The sequence below is a fragment of the Chionomys nivalis genome, chromosome 11, assembly GCF_950005125.1.
Source record: "Chionomys nivalis chromosome 11, mChiNiv1.1, whole genome shotgun sequence".
Taxonomy (NCBI): Eukaryota; Metazoa; Chordata; class Mammalia; order Rodentia; family Cricetidae; genus Chionomys; species Chionomys nivalis.
The window spans coordinates 41,905,064-41,920,036 of record NC_080096.1 but is presented as its reverse complement, the minus strand read 5'-3'; the positions used below and the strand labels follow the sequence as shown (position 1 = coordinate 41,920,036).

General features: G+C 41.5%; 1 protein-coding gene across 1 annotated transcript; it reads right to left on the bottom strand.

Annotated features, from left to right (window-relative positions):
* Positions 1-572: 572 nt before the first annotated feature.
* LOC130883892 (peptidyl-prolyl cis-trans isomerase A-like) lies at positions 573-1,197 on the bottom strand. Its single transcript, XM_057784710.1, has one exon. It carries the CDS (start codon positions 1,169-1,171, stop codon positions 677-679), a length of 495 nt encoding a protein of 164 aa, XP_057640693.1. The 5' UTR covers positions 1,172-1,197; the 3' UTR covers positions 573-676.
* Positions 1,198-14,973: the final 13,776 nt, after the last annotated feature.

The following is a 14,973-nucleotide window of genomic DNA, read 5'->3' as shown; positions in this document are numbered from 1 at the left end:
AAGTTTTATTTTCAAATTTTCATACATGAGTTCTGCCCCCTATAACTCCAATCCCCACCTCCTTCTCCATGCCCAGGACAGGACATCCTACGGATGACAAATTTATTTAGGATAGTCTCTAATATCATTTAAGTTCCTCACCTTTAATTAATATCTACTCTATTAAAATGTTATAATTACATTTCCTTTTGAATAAATAATTACCTATAAGCCAGTGTTCATTGAGATAAATGAAAACTTCTGGTCAGAGACTATGGCAGTATAAAGTAGTTATGGGCTGTGTATATACCTCAGAGCATCTATGGCTCTGCCAGAAGACCTGATTCAATGCCCAAGACTCACTTGACAGCTCACTGTAATACCTAAGGCATCAGGCATGCGCACATTGCATACTCATATACACTGGCAAAAGACTCAAACACATAGCTCTAAGCGACTGCAGTCTTGAGAAACTTGTTTTATTTCTACTTTTTTTTTCTTACTTAGTTTTTATTCATAATCATAAACTTAACTCTGCAATCCAGCTAGACTTGCAGGGGAATGAGGAAAATATGGAACCCAAAGAACTTCAGTGAGAGCAGAGATTACAGTGTACTGCGAGCAGATGGGGCTGGGGTGCTCTCCTGAGCTACAGAAGGAATGGTCTGGTGGGTAAGAAGCCCGCAAGTCAAAAGAATTAGAGTTGTCCACAGTCGGAAATGGTGATCTTCTTGCTGGTCTTGCCATTCCTGGACCCAAAACGCTCCATGGCTTCCACAATGTTCATGCCTTCTTCCACCTTCCCAAAGACCACATGTTTGCCATCCAGCCATTCAGTCTTGGTGGTGCAGATAAAAAACTGGGAACCGTTTGTGTTTGGTCCAGCATTTGCCATGGACAAGATGCCAGGACCTGTATGCTTCAGGATGAAATTCTCATCCTCAAATTTTTCTCCGTAGATGGATCTGCCGCCAGTGCCATTATGACGTGTGAAGTCACCACCCTGGCACATGAATCCTGGAATAATCCTGTGAAAGGAAGAACCCTTATATCCAAATCCTTTCTCTCCAGTGCTCAGAGCACGAAAGTTTTCTGCTGTCTTTGGAACTTTGTCTGCAAACAGCTCGAAGGAGACGCGGCCCAAGGGCTCGCCATCGGCCGTGATGTCGAAGAACACGGTGGGGTTGACCATGGCTGCAGAAAGCGGTGAGAAGGGACAGCGGCATCTGCAAAGCCTTATTTCTACTTTTTATGTTTTGCATATATTTTGTCTTCTTTTGTTTTGAGGCAGCATCATCTTGTATAGCCCAACCAGGCCTTGAACTCTCAATCTTCTACCCAGACTCCCAAGTAGTAGGATTCCAAATCAGTGCCACTGAACCTGGCCTAAATGGAAAATTTAATATCAATCTACAGTTAAAAGTATAAACAAAACACAACTTAAGTACATTTGCCCAGACCAAGCAGCATCATTGCTAGTTGTGCATATCTACAAATAAGCTGGAGATTTCTACTTTTTCTGATAGGAATTCTGTTTTCAGACTTAAACTTGTTTTTCCCCCTTTGGTTATTTTTATCTTCTACTCATTTCATTTTCCAAAAATCTTCACATATTTAAATTAGAAATGTTTATGTCATACATATTGGCACTATTTTTCTAGTAGTTTATTGATCTCATTTATGTATTCTATCGATGATGCACATACTATTAATGTGATATATACACATTAATGTGTATAGCAATATCTATTGGTAATTTTGTGACAATATTTTGGAGTTTAACATTTAAACTCTACTTTAAAAACCATGTGAACTACTAAAAAAATGTTAAAATTCATATGATACCATATGACACACCACAACCTCCCATGCCACCAGGATAGATGAAGAAGTGATGGAGAGGCAGGAGAGGAGAAACAGAGATTTTTTTTTTTCTGTTTCTGATGTGCTTTCGTTCTGATTTGGTTTACTGTTTTTTTTTTCTTGCTTTTGTTTTCTTGGTTATCTTTTTTTGGTTTCTTTTGGGGGGCACAAAAAGGATGAGGGGAGATATGGGGGAACCAGGAGGTTTACAAAATTGGGTGCATAATGTGAAATCCCCAAAGATTCAATAAAGAAGTTAAAAGAAAAAGTTTGCTGCCAACATGAGGCTATGAGGGTCTCAGTGAGAAAATCTTGCCTTACAATATGTAAATATAATTTTATTATAAAATGTTATGTACTTACAATAATTGCTGAAATAGTTTGTTGTTTCCATGATTGTTTAACTTAATCTTCTGGCTTTTATCTATGACATGATGATATTCAGATTATGTGTGGATTTCTAGTCTAGTCACTGAATTCTAAAACTGTGTAACTAGGATATCAAAACTGAGATCTAAGTAGTTAAGATTTAATCGATCCAAAACTGAGAAAGAACTGGCATCTTTCAAATAGTTTGAACGTGTGCCCCAGAAGTTACTGTCATAGCAATTACATTCTAAAGTTCCCATGTTATACATCTAGGAGGAGGACCTTTAGAAGGTAGTTAGGATTAGATAAGAGCTTAAGGGTAGGGCTCACATCAAGAAGTTAGTGGCTTAGTAAGGAAGTGGAGAGGAACATGAGGCTGGCTCAATATGTTCCATCTCACCAAGTGATGTTGCCCTCAACATGAAGGTCCAGCAGAAGGGCCTCACCAGATTTTATCTAGTCTTGTGCCCTTGAACTTCCAAGTCCCTAAAACTCAGAGATAAACAAACTTCTGTTCTATAAGCTGCCTGTTCCGTGATAGTCAGGAATATCAACAGAAAGCAAACCGCGATACCTCCCCACATCCTTCCCATCTTAGTTAATGTGATCACCTCTTTGATTGATCCCAAAGGGTTCTTAGAGCTGTCTGTTTCACTTTCCACCAGCAATGTCTTCAAAACGCCTGCAGAAATCAAACAGCTCCCCTCCCCCCACTCCCCTCCCCCTATCCCCACTCCTCTTCTCCTCCCCCCACACCATTCCCCCTCCCTCTCGATACTGAAGAGCAGTCCAAATTCTCTGCCCTGCGGGAAGACGAAGGTCTTCTATCTACGTCCAGGAAGGTGAGCTTCTAAACAGGCTAAGCTCCCACAAAGCCAGTTCATGTATTAGGATTGAAACCTAGTGCCATTGTCCTTGGCTTCTCATCAGTCTTCATTGACCGCCATGCTCAGAGAGTCCGGAATCAACCCATGCTTATTCAGTCCCAGACCAGCTGGCCTTGGTGGGCTCCTAATAAATCAGTTCCACTGTCACAGTGGGTGGGTGCATCCCTCGTGGTCCTGATTTTTTGCTCTTGTTCTCCCTCCTTCTGCTCCTCATTTGGACCTTAAGAGCTCAGACCGTTGCTCCAAATTGAGAATCTGTCTCTACCTCGATCCATCGCCAGATGAAGGTTCTGGAGGGGAGGGAAATGGGAAACGGGGAGCAGGTGGAAATTTTAATTAAAAAAGAATAAAAAATAAATAAATAAAAAAAAGAAGATAGAGCTAATGGGCAAAAAAAAAAAAGAAGAAATCAAACAGCTCACAGCAACTGCCCTGCCCTCACCCTGGTCTCAGCCATGGCCGTTCTTCTCTTGTAGGAAAGCAGCTCTCTGCTTGATTTGCCCTTGTGAATTTTATATAAAGCAACCATATGATCTTTTACAAAACTGTCACATTCTCAGGGTGTGAGTGTGTATATGTATGCATTCAAGCATGTGTGTGTGTGTGTAGATCAGAGGTGACAACTGAGAGTGTTAGTTCTTTCCTTCCACCATCCGAGTATGGGAGAACGAAGTCATGAGGCCTGGCAGCAAGTGCCCTTACTCACTGAGCTGTCTCACATGTTCTACTGTCATGGTCAGCTCAGACTTCCCATCAGCTCAAGGGCAACATCACAGTCCTCAAATGTCCTATACAGTCCTACAAGACAAACCTAATTGTAGCGTGGCTCCCCCACCCTCAGCCCCATCCTTGGAATTTTACAAAAGCTAGACCATGCAGCATTCCAGGCTCATACTCTCCTCAGTTCTTTGAGCACTGTTTCCTCTGCCTAGGAGTATACCTGTATATCTGCATGTCCTCGCCACATCTCTGCTCATATGTCACCTTCTGTGTTAGTGCTTTTCATCGCTATAATAAAATACCTGAAGCTTGGTGTGTATAAAGAAGATATTTGTTTATCTCGTGGTTTGGGATGCCAAAAGTCTAAGACCAGGAAGTTCATTTATTCAGCCTCAAGTGGGGGCTTAGGGCAGATGGAGTAACATGATGAGAACACAGGTAATAGGATCAAGGGGAAGCCAGGGAGAGGGGCCCAAAGGTCAGGCTCACTGCTTTGTTCCTTTCACAGAGACTGATGAGCTTCCGAGAACGACAAAAATTCCTCTCTAGGTTCTGTCTTATGAAGAATCCGATCCAAGAGACATTCGTTCCCAGCAAACAAAGCACCTACCTGCTGGCTCTGACGCCTTCTTTGTGAAGCCTGCCCTTTTTGCCCATCTCTTGCATCAGATCCCTCTGGAAAATGCCAGAGGGATGACATGTTTTCCTGTCTAACGCTGCTCACGGTCTCTCTCTTACCCACTATTATATTTGCTCCAAGAAGAGCATTGTGGTTATTGTTGATCACAGCTGAATCCTAAATACTATAAACAGCATCTGGTGTGGGACAGAGACTCAATACTGTTTACTAAGTAAGCTATTAATTTAGGATAAGTCCCTCCTCCCTTTGGCAGTGCTAGGGATTAAATCCCACCGACGACAGGGCTCCTGCTCCATCTGGAGTCACCTCTTTTATTGTCCCTCTCAAATGCCATCTATTCCTCATTCCCCAGGGAAAGCTAACAGTAAATAAAGTAAGATGAAGAACAGTATATCCACGAAACCTTACAGGGGAAAACAGCCCCACCCCAGACACCGGTAGTCACCTGGAATTTATTAGCCTGTGGAGTGTGAAGGAAGAGCCTATTTATCCCCAAGTGGCTAGGCAACTGTGCGGCTATTGTAAAAACTATCCACTAATTCCCCACTGATGGGCTATGCCGCTCAACACACACTACACCTGCCTTTGCTCCGGCCCCATTCTTGGGCTGTCTGTAGGCCCATACTTCTATACGGTGTGGCAGCCAGGCACTAAAGCCATAGGCCTGATCTGAGGTGGTCACGTACCCCTGCAGACAGGCTGTCTCTGCCTAACAAAAGGTCAGGATGTTGTTGCTCCTTTCTTTATAATTTGGAGAATGCCTTATAGAGATGCTGATTCAAGCCTACGTACACAGCAGACAGGTAGATGTGGACGTGACAAAATGCCATTCACCTGGTTACCAAGGGTATGTTGGTATAAAAGTTGGTTGGAGAATAAACATGGGGAGATCATCAGGAGAGAAGAACCCTGAGATGCCCTTCCATGATGGTTGTGTAAGCTGTGTCTGATTATTCCTTGTGCCTCTGTACCAGTCCAGTTACGGAAAATAGTTATCTATGTTGGGGCCCATGGGCTCTAACAGTTGTCTACCTCTGCAACTGGCAATTTTAAACTGACAGCTTTGTAAACAATTCGCTTGTCTCTTATGGTTACTTGTTCTTTATTACACTTTCTCTAAGCATCTCTGGCTATGTTCATGAGTTCACTGGCTCAGAGTTTAGAATTAAGCCGTTAGGTTTTAAAGTTAGGCTTGGGGCTGGAGAGATCGCTCAGTAGCTGTGGTTGAGAGCATGGGCTGCTCTTGCAGAAGGACCCAGGTTTGCTTTTGGGGTTCTGATGGCCTCTTCTGGCCTTCCATAGGGTCCAGGCAAGTACATAGTGCACATACATACATGTTTGTGCGGAACCCTCATACACATAAAATAAGAAATACACTGAATCTTTAAAGTTAGACATTTAATTGTGATTTTATTAAATTTACAAATTTCTGTAAAACTGTATCTATATAATATTTAACTTTTCTGATGTGCAATATAGCATGTCTTCCCAAATTCATTTTTCCTATGATCTAATGTCCCTAGATCGAGCACTTTTCCTATTAACATTATTTTAATGGAATTATTGCTGACACACAAAGAAACTATCTTTTTCCATGTATTTTTCAAAGAACTTGGGCCTATTAAGAGTGAGCTGTTCCTCTTATCAACATTGTTGGTAATTCCTGTTATTATGGAGTCCCTGTGGCTTGCAAGAAAGATTATCATCATCTCAAAATAATGATAATTTTAATCACCCCATTGTTGAGTCTGGATGCCACAAGAACTCAGAAATTGAGATTGCTGAGGAACTTGGCAGGAGTCAATGCAATATCGTGTACTTGCTCTTGGGCACACTGGGGAGAAAGACAATCAGGAGATGTGCTATTAAGTTGATCATAGCTAGCAGTGACCAGATCTCTGATCCTGCAGGGCTGCCTGAAAATCATCCATTTTGGGTCGTCTACACGAGAGAAGAGGGAAAGAATGAGTTCGCTTCTTTCCATCTGCCTGTTTTCTAAGCCTCAGAACAAGACGGGCTAATTTTGCCTCACGTCAGCATTTTGTTTGTGAGGAAGCTGAGTGTTTTCCTGGCTCTCTCTGTGCTTCGGGGCTTTAGGAGAAGCTCTAAGGAAGGACAGACACATAGTGTGGCCTCTGTCTTCGGTGAGGCTGTCAGCATGAAATTGTGTTTGCTGGACTAAGAGATTAATGAAAGGCCTGAAAATCCAGAGCTGATACTGTCCTCCTCTTGAACCAAAGATCCTCTGGTGTTTTGCCTCATCACAGGGGAAACACCTGTCAATCTTCCAGAGTCACATTAAAAAGCTAATAGGTTAATAAGTGTGACTTCCAAGTTTCAATATAAGGGCTGCTGAAACGTGCTACAATGTCACTGAATATCTTCCTTTATTCCCAGGAGTTTTTCTGACGTTTCCTTTCAGATGTTTGTAATTTTATCTGTGATCTGTGTACACCAGCCATGGATTTATATGAAAAGATTTGTTATGTAAAGTAAGATTTGCTTTTAAAATACATTTTGAAAATCATATCCTCTAAATCTAATGTAATTGTCAATAATGTTATCACCTTGGTATGTTCTATGATTCATCCTTTGGATGACTTGTTGCTCTCAATTCGCTTTTCTGTCCACTTTTTTTTTTTTAACATTTTATATTATTGTTGCTTATGTATTGCGTACAGTGATAGATTTCAATATGACTTTTTCTTTTTTATTTAAATAATACTTTTCTTTCATTTACTCTACACACTAACCAGTTTCCTCTCCCTCTTCTCCTCTCATCCACCCTCCCATCCTCATCCACTCCCCCTCCATCTCCGCTCAGAAAGGGACATACATGTATATCAGGTACCTGGCTCATATTTACCTCCCATTACTCCTTTGGTCTTTCCCCCTTCCTCCCATTGTTCCTTTCTTCTTGTGAAATATCCTCATTCTACTTTCAAGTCTCTCTCTCTCTCTCTCTCTCTCTCTAATTTCAGTATAGTTTTGATTTGTATATATGTCATGACATCAAGATTCCCTGTATAAAAGAAAGTATGGTATTTGTCTTTCTGGATCTCGTTTATTTACCTTAGCACGAAGGTCTTCAGTTTTGTCCTCCTTTATGGCAAACTAAAACTATCTTTAATATATAACACATTTTCTTCATCACTTGAATACAAGTGATGATTGGCATCTAGGATTATTCAAAACCTCGGTTGCTGTGAACCTCATTACAGGCGCACACATGTGTAGGCACCTCTGTGGTGTGCTGACTGAGATTCCGCTAGGAGTGTTACAGCTGGATCACCTGATAGAGCTAGTCTCAGCCTTTAAAGGAGCATTTGTACCAACTTCAGAATGGCTACACTAATCTCCACCCTCAGCAGCTGTCCCTAAGCCTCTGCCGTCACCACCAATGATATATGTTTGTTTCCTTAGCCATTGGACAGGGGTGAAATAGAATCTCCATACAGCTTTGCCTTGCATTTCTCTGGTGACTAAGGAGGAATTTTTGCATCTATTTATTGACTATTTGTACTTTTCGTCATGAGAATTGTGAATTCCATTTAATTTGCTCATTTGATAATTAGATTTCAGGAGGGAAGAGTTCCTTGTATATTCTAGATATTATGGATTTGTAATTTTTGTGTCTTTTTCACAGTTGGCTCATAAATTATATCTCTTTGGCTTACAACTTTGTGGCTTATTTGGAATTTACAATTTAACTTTTAAATCCACTACAGCAATCTTCAGATTGTACTGTACATTTGTGTGCTACATGACAACCTTACAGCAGCATACCTTACTTCTCCTTGTTAGTGTGTGCTAGCATTGCCCTACATTTCAGCTCTACCAAGGTTCTCAATACCACAACTTAGTGCTAGTTTGTTTTATAAAGTGGTTTTTAAAGAGAGTAACAGTGAGAAAGATTTCCCATTTTCCCATTTCTCGGGACCAGACCTTTGCATGAAAATAAACATCTCAACTTTTATATATAAGTATTTTTTTCTTTAAAATAACAGAAACAATAGAAATAAATTTTATACTGATTTTTATGAAAATTTTTTTAGACAATGTCCTAGGTTTTTATTTTTGTTTTATCGCTTGCTTCCCTTTGGATGGGGGCATGTTTTATTTTATCTTTTATTTTGTTTTGGTTTTGGTATTTTTAAGACAGTATTTCACTATGAAGTCCTGGCTGTACTGGAACTCACTATGTAGACCAGTGAGTCCACATAAACCAACAGAAATCCACCTGCCTCTGTTTCCCAAATGCAGGGATTAGAGGTGGGTGCCACCATACCTACCAGGCTGCTTCTTTGTTTTTGAGAGAAGATTTTGCTGGGTACCCAGGCTCTCCTGGAACCTAGCATCCTCATGTACTAGTTTCTTATGCCGAAGTCACAGGCCTGTAACTGAGCACAGCACCATCCTGACTTCCTTTATTCTCTTCCTCCATCTTTCACTTGGGGGAAATTTCAAACATTTGACCTTCAACACTTTTTCTTAGTCAGGATTTGTAAATGGAGACTATGTGTTCATTTTCTGGTCACCCAGACCCAAATGATCACACAGAAACTTTATTAATTACAACACTGCTTAGCCAATAGCTTAGGCATATTCCTAACTAGCTCTTACATCTTAAATTAACCAATTTCTATTAATCTGTGTATTGCCATGAAGCTGCAGCTTACCTAAGTTTCTGGCATCTTTCTCCTTTGGCTCCGCCTACTCTATATATCTCTGTTCGGATTTTCTGCCTGTCTTTATTCTGCCCTGCTATAGGCTGAAGCAGCTTCTTTATCAACAAATGATAATAAAACATGTTCACACCATACAGAAGGGAATCCCCTATCAAGGACCAAATCCATTTCATTTCTCTTTCAGACCTTGACCTTTTATTTCTAGAAATTCCATTTGAATCTGAATTTTACATTATGCTTTTTTCCCCTTATTCTGGTTATGCTCTCATCACCTTGAATCTATGAAATATTCATCCTGACACTTGTCAGCTAGACTCATCACCCCTGTCATTTCAGGGTCTATTTCTATTTGTGATACTTCCTCTATCTGTGCTTTGGATTATTCTCACCCTCAGAATACTTGATAATTTCACATTGGTGGCTGGAAATTGTGACTTCACATTATTAGGTGCTGGATTTTGTTTTGTTTTCTTACTAGCGTGAGACCTAGGGGGCTGTTGTTTGACATCAATGCAATTTTTGGGTGTGGTCTTGCTCTCTCTCCCAGTATCTCTCCTTCCTCCACAGTAATACAATGCTTCACATACTCTAGCCACCTTCATGTCCCCAGAACTAATCTGTGTGAGTTTTTTCACCTTCTGGACATTCTGGAGAAGAGACCTGATTATCCCAGGTAGAATCCACCTTATCCAATTATCTCTTTACCCTTATGTTTCCTGCTGTTTTGATGTCTAACCATCATTTTCACATTTTTTTCCAGATTTTTTATATTATTTAGTATACATAAGTGACCTCAAAAATTCTACCAGGGAACTGCTACAGCTGATAAACACCTTCAGCAATATGACTGGATACAGGATTCACTGAAAAACAACCACAAAAAAACAAAGCAAAACAAAAACAAAACATAGTAACTCTTCTATATACAAATGGTAAATAGGCTGAGAAAGAAATCAGGGAAAACAATACCCCTTGCAACAACCACAAATAGTATAAAATATCCCAGGGTATCATAAACCAAACAAGTGTAAGACCTATGTAACCAGAACTTCAAGTCTTTGAAGAACGAAATTGGAGAAGAGATCAGAAGATGAAAAGATCTCCCATACTCATGGATTGGTAGGATTAACATAGTAAAAATGAAGTCTTACCAAAAGCAATCTACAGATTCAACACAATCCCCATCAAAATTCAAATATGATTAACAGAACTTCAAAGACCAATATTCAACTTCATATAGAAAAACAAAACAAAACAAAAACCCAGGATAGCTAAAAACAATCTTGTACAATAAAAGAACTTCTAGAAGTATCACCATCCCTGATTTCAAGGGCTAACTTGACAGCTACAGTAATAAAAACAGCTTGATAGTGGCATAAAAGCAGACAGGTGACTCAATGGAATTGAATCAAAGACCCAGACATGAATCTACATACTTAGGAACACCTGATGTTTGACAACGAAGCCAAAATTATTCAATGGAAAGAAGAAAGCATCTTCACCAAATGGTGCTGGCATAACTGCATGACAGCAGGTAGAAGAAGGCAAACAGGTTCTTGTCTATCATCCTGCATGAAACTCAAGTCCAAGTGGATCAAAGACCTCAGCATAAATCTGTTTACAAGGAGCCTGTTTACAAGAAGAGAAAGTAGGAAGTGGCCTTGAATGCATCAGCATAGGACACAGCTTCCTGAATAGAAAGAACATCAGTAGCACAGACCCTAAGATTGACAATTAATAATTCAGTTTCATGATTGACCTGTGAAACTGAAAAGCTTCTGTAGGGCAAATGACGCTGTCAATAAGACAAAAAGGCAGCCTACAGACTTGGAAAAGATCTTCACCAAACTCACATCCCAAGAGGTGACAGGGTTGATCTCCAAAATATATAAAGAATTCAAGAAACTAGACATAAAAAACAAATAATAAAATTAAAAATGGGATAGAGATCAAAACAGAATTCTCAACAGAAGAATCTCAAATGTCTAAGATACACTTAAAGAAATGTTCAACATCATTAGCCATCAGGGAATTGCAAATTAAAGTGACTCTGAGATTCCATCTTACACTTGTCAGAATGACAAAATCAAAACCACAAATGACATCTTATGCTGGTGAGGATATGGGGTAAGGGGAACACTCCTCCATTGCTGGTGGGAGTGCAAACTTGTACTGCCATTTTGGAAAACAATATGGCAGTTTGTCAGAAAATTGAAAATCAATCTACCTCAAGACTCAGCTATACAATTTTGGGGCATATATCCTAACGATTCTCAATCACAAGACAAGAACACTTGCTCAACTATGTTCATAGCAGCTTTGTTTGTAAAAACCAGAACCTGGAAACAACCTAGGTGCCCCTCAACTGAAGAATAGATAAAGAAACTATGGTACATTTACTCAATGGAGCATTACTCAGCTGTTAAAAACAGTGACATAATGAAATTTGAAAGCAAATGGATGGAACTAGAAAAAATCATCCTGAGTGAAGTAATTCAGGCCCAGAAAGACAATCATGGGATGTACTCACTCATAAGTGGATATTAGCTGTAAATTAAAGGATAACCATGCTATGATCCACAGACCCAGAGTGGCTAGGTAACAAGGACGCCCAAGGGTAGATGAATGGATCTCCCGAGGAAGGAGAAATAGAAGAGACCTCTTTGGTGGACAGGGACGGGGCTGGTGGAGTTGAAAACATGAAGAATTGGGATACAGGATGAATAGGGGGATATTGAAGGAAATGACTGGAAAGGGGGGGAAATTTGGGGGTCTGATAGAAACCTTGTGCCAAGGGAAACTCCCAGTAACCTGTGAGGATGACCCAGCTAAGACTCCTAGCAATAGTGGGTGGAAAGCCTGAATTGGCCATCTCCTGTGACCAAGTGGGACTTCCAGGATTGGGATGCTGGCCCAACCATATAACCTTTGACCTATAATCTGTCCTGCTTATGGAACGTGCTAGGGGTTGGGTCTGAGGGTGCCACAGAGATTATGGGAGTGACCAACCAATGACTGGTCCAGCCCCAGCCCCGTCCCATGAGAGTGAGCCCACCCCTGACACTGTCTGGAGCACCAGGACTCAGAGACTGGATGGCCCAGAGACATAGGATAAACCAAACACAACTGGAAAACAATGTTGATGTAATGATGCCTAATTATTATATTCTGCTATACTCATAGATTGGTGACTACCCAGCTGTCATCCAGTAACTGATGGGGACAGACGCAGAAACCCACAGCCAAACATTAGGCCAAGCTTGGGGAATCCTGCTGAAGAGAGGAAGAAAGTGGTCAAGGACATCACAGGGAGCCTCAGGAACAACTAACCTGGATTTATAAGAGCTCACAGAGTCTGGACCAACAGCCAGGGAGCCTGCATGGGACCAGCCTTGGCCCTCCACATATGTGTGACAGTTGTGTAGCCTGGTCTACTTGTGGGACTCCTAGCCGTGGAAGTGGGTGCTGTCCCTAAGTCTTTGGCTGACTTTTGGGAACCTCTTCCTCATACTTGTCTCCTTGCCTAGACTTAATACAAGGGGAGGAACTTAGTCGTACTGCAGCTTGATATGTCATGCTTTGTTGATACCCACGGGAAGCCTGCCCCTTTCCAAATAGAAACAGAGGAGGATGGATGGGTGAGAGTGGGGGGTAGGTAGGGGGAGGGAGTGGGGGAAGAGGAGGGAGGAGAAATTTTGGCCAGGATATAAAATAAATAAACAAACAAATAAATAAATTTAATACAAATATACTTTTAAAAAGGAAATCAAATATATTCCCTGTCATTCTCTCACATCCTGAAAAAGGAAAACATTATCATTAAATTATATTGCAGAAAAGCACATTTTTGAATGAGAGGAAAGTGATGTGAGCTAAACAGGTTCTACATGTTTGGTTAAGGCAGATAATTTCGGAGAATTCTTCTCTTCCCTAACCACAGGTTGGGGCTACAGTTTGATTACTGAATGTAAGGATGCTGAGAACTTTGAGATAAACAGCTGTGGCTCACTCTGGTATCCTTGTGTATCATAGGAGACAGGAGATTGGTCAGATCTGATGCATTTAGTTTGGGATCTGGTGAGTGGTGGTGAAGACGTGCGGAGGCAGCTGGGTCTCCAGTTCTAACACTGGAGGGAGATCTCAACTGGGGCAGGAGGTTATGGGTCACCAGCAGAGCCAGTAGGTAGAAGCCCATTGGGAGGGAGAACCTATAGAGAACTTCTAGAGTCAGGGAAGGCAAACATGCTGGAGGGATCCCCAGCAGACAGGCAGAGGGAAAAGACAACCCCAGTTTTAGAAAACAAACTAACATCTCGATGGAGAGAGACTGCAAGCACATTTAGCACAGACGGCCTCTTTGTGTGGTTGACTGTCTCCTAGTCACTGGCTGTCATTGCTCTGCTTTTCCCTGAAGCAGCAAGAAGACATGCAGGCCTCAGAGACTGAGGGCCTGAAGTTTAGTCCAAGTGGGAGACTGCCTGAGAACACAGCCACCAGCCCTTCTCAGTCTAATTGATGCTGAAAAACTGATGAAGCACAGGCCGCATAATAAGCTGACAGTTAGGCCTGATCAGAAAGCGCTGTGCGGTACCCTGCCACACACACAGTTAGGGTCTCAATAGCAGCTTGATGTGTTTTCTTTTTTCCATGACTGTTATGAAAAAAAAATTTCCTGGAAGATATTGTAAACTGGCTGGAGCTCCTTATTTATACAACTCGTTTTTGAATTTCATTTCTATTTCATTTTTTTTTTTCGCCATCTGAGATTGAATAACTCTGAGGTTAGACTCGCACTGCTCTTTATGTGGGATCGGGAGCGTTGAAACTATGCCTCTGCTCAAGGTTTTGGCGGCTGTGGGTGCTTGCCTTTCCCCGGTAATGAATTTATGGAAGAGGAATGATGGGTCTTTGTTATGACGGCCCCTCTCCTCAGCAGATGCCGTTATACATGGAGACCGAATTAGCTCTTCTTTAAAGAGAATAGTTACAGATTTAGGATTAGATCAGCAGAATACGCTATCTACTTCAAACTATTCCTTCCTGGCTGCACAAAGCGATAGGGATTTGGAAGCTGGGAGAGAGGGAAAGTCAAATGTTATTGCTTCGCCTAGGTGTTTAAAATGTGTTTTCTATTTCTTACCACCCAGTGAAGTAAGACATGTTATCATCATTTTACAGGAGAGAAAATGCCTGCAGGGAGTTAATAACTTGCCCAAAGTCATGAGCTGGGAGACCGAGTTGTCTGGTCTGGCTCGGAAGCCTTTCTCGGTCCGTAGGTCGGCTGACAGCACAGTGAAAGGAGGCTGTGCTGTGCTCTGAGAAGCCAGAAAACGCACAGCACGCTGGAAGATTTGGAAACAGGGAGAATGTTAAGGAGAATAATTTTGACTACTACACCAAATAAGATATCATTTATAGTATGACTGGCATAAGCCAATAGAACAGGGTAACCTCGTCTACTTCACGTGATGATTAATCTCCACTGCCAATCTGAGGAGCTCTAGAATCATCTAGAAGATGAGTTTCTGGCCGTATCTCTGAGGGGTTTTCTGTACTAACGGAGGTGGGAAAGTCTGCCCACTAGGGGCAGCTCTGTTCCCTGGCTGGGATCCTGGGCTACCTCAGTGGAGAAACAAGCCAAGCTGCAGCCTGCATTATTTCTTCTTCTCCTGATGGTGGCTACATGATGACCAGCTGCTTCAAAGCCCTTCTGCCTTGACTTTGTTCCCGAGCTGGAAGCTCAGATAAAGTCTTTTCTTTTAAGCTGCTTTTGTTAGCGTGTTTCAGGACAGCAACAGGAGAAGAAACCGAGACACTATACAGACAA

Bases quoted from the DNA above. Each gene is read 5' to 3' on its own strand.
- LOC130883892 (XM_057784710.1), bottom strand. From the start codon at position 1,171: ATGGTCAACCCCACCGTGTTCTTCGACATCACGGCCGATGGCGAGCCC.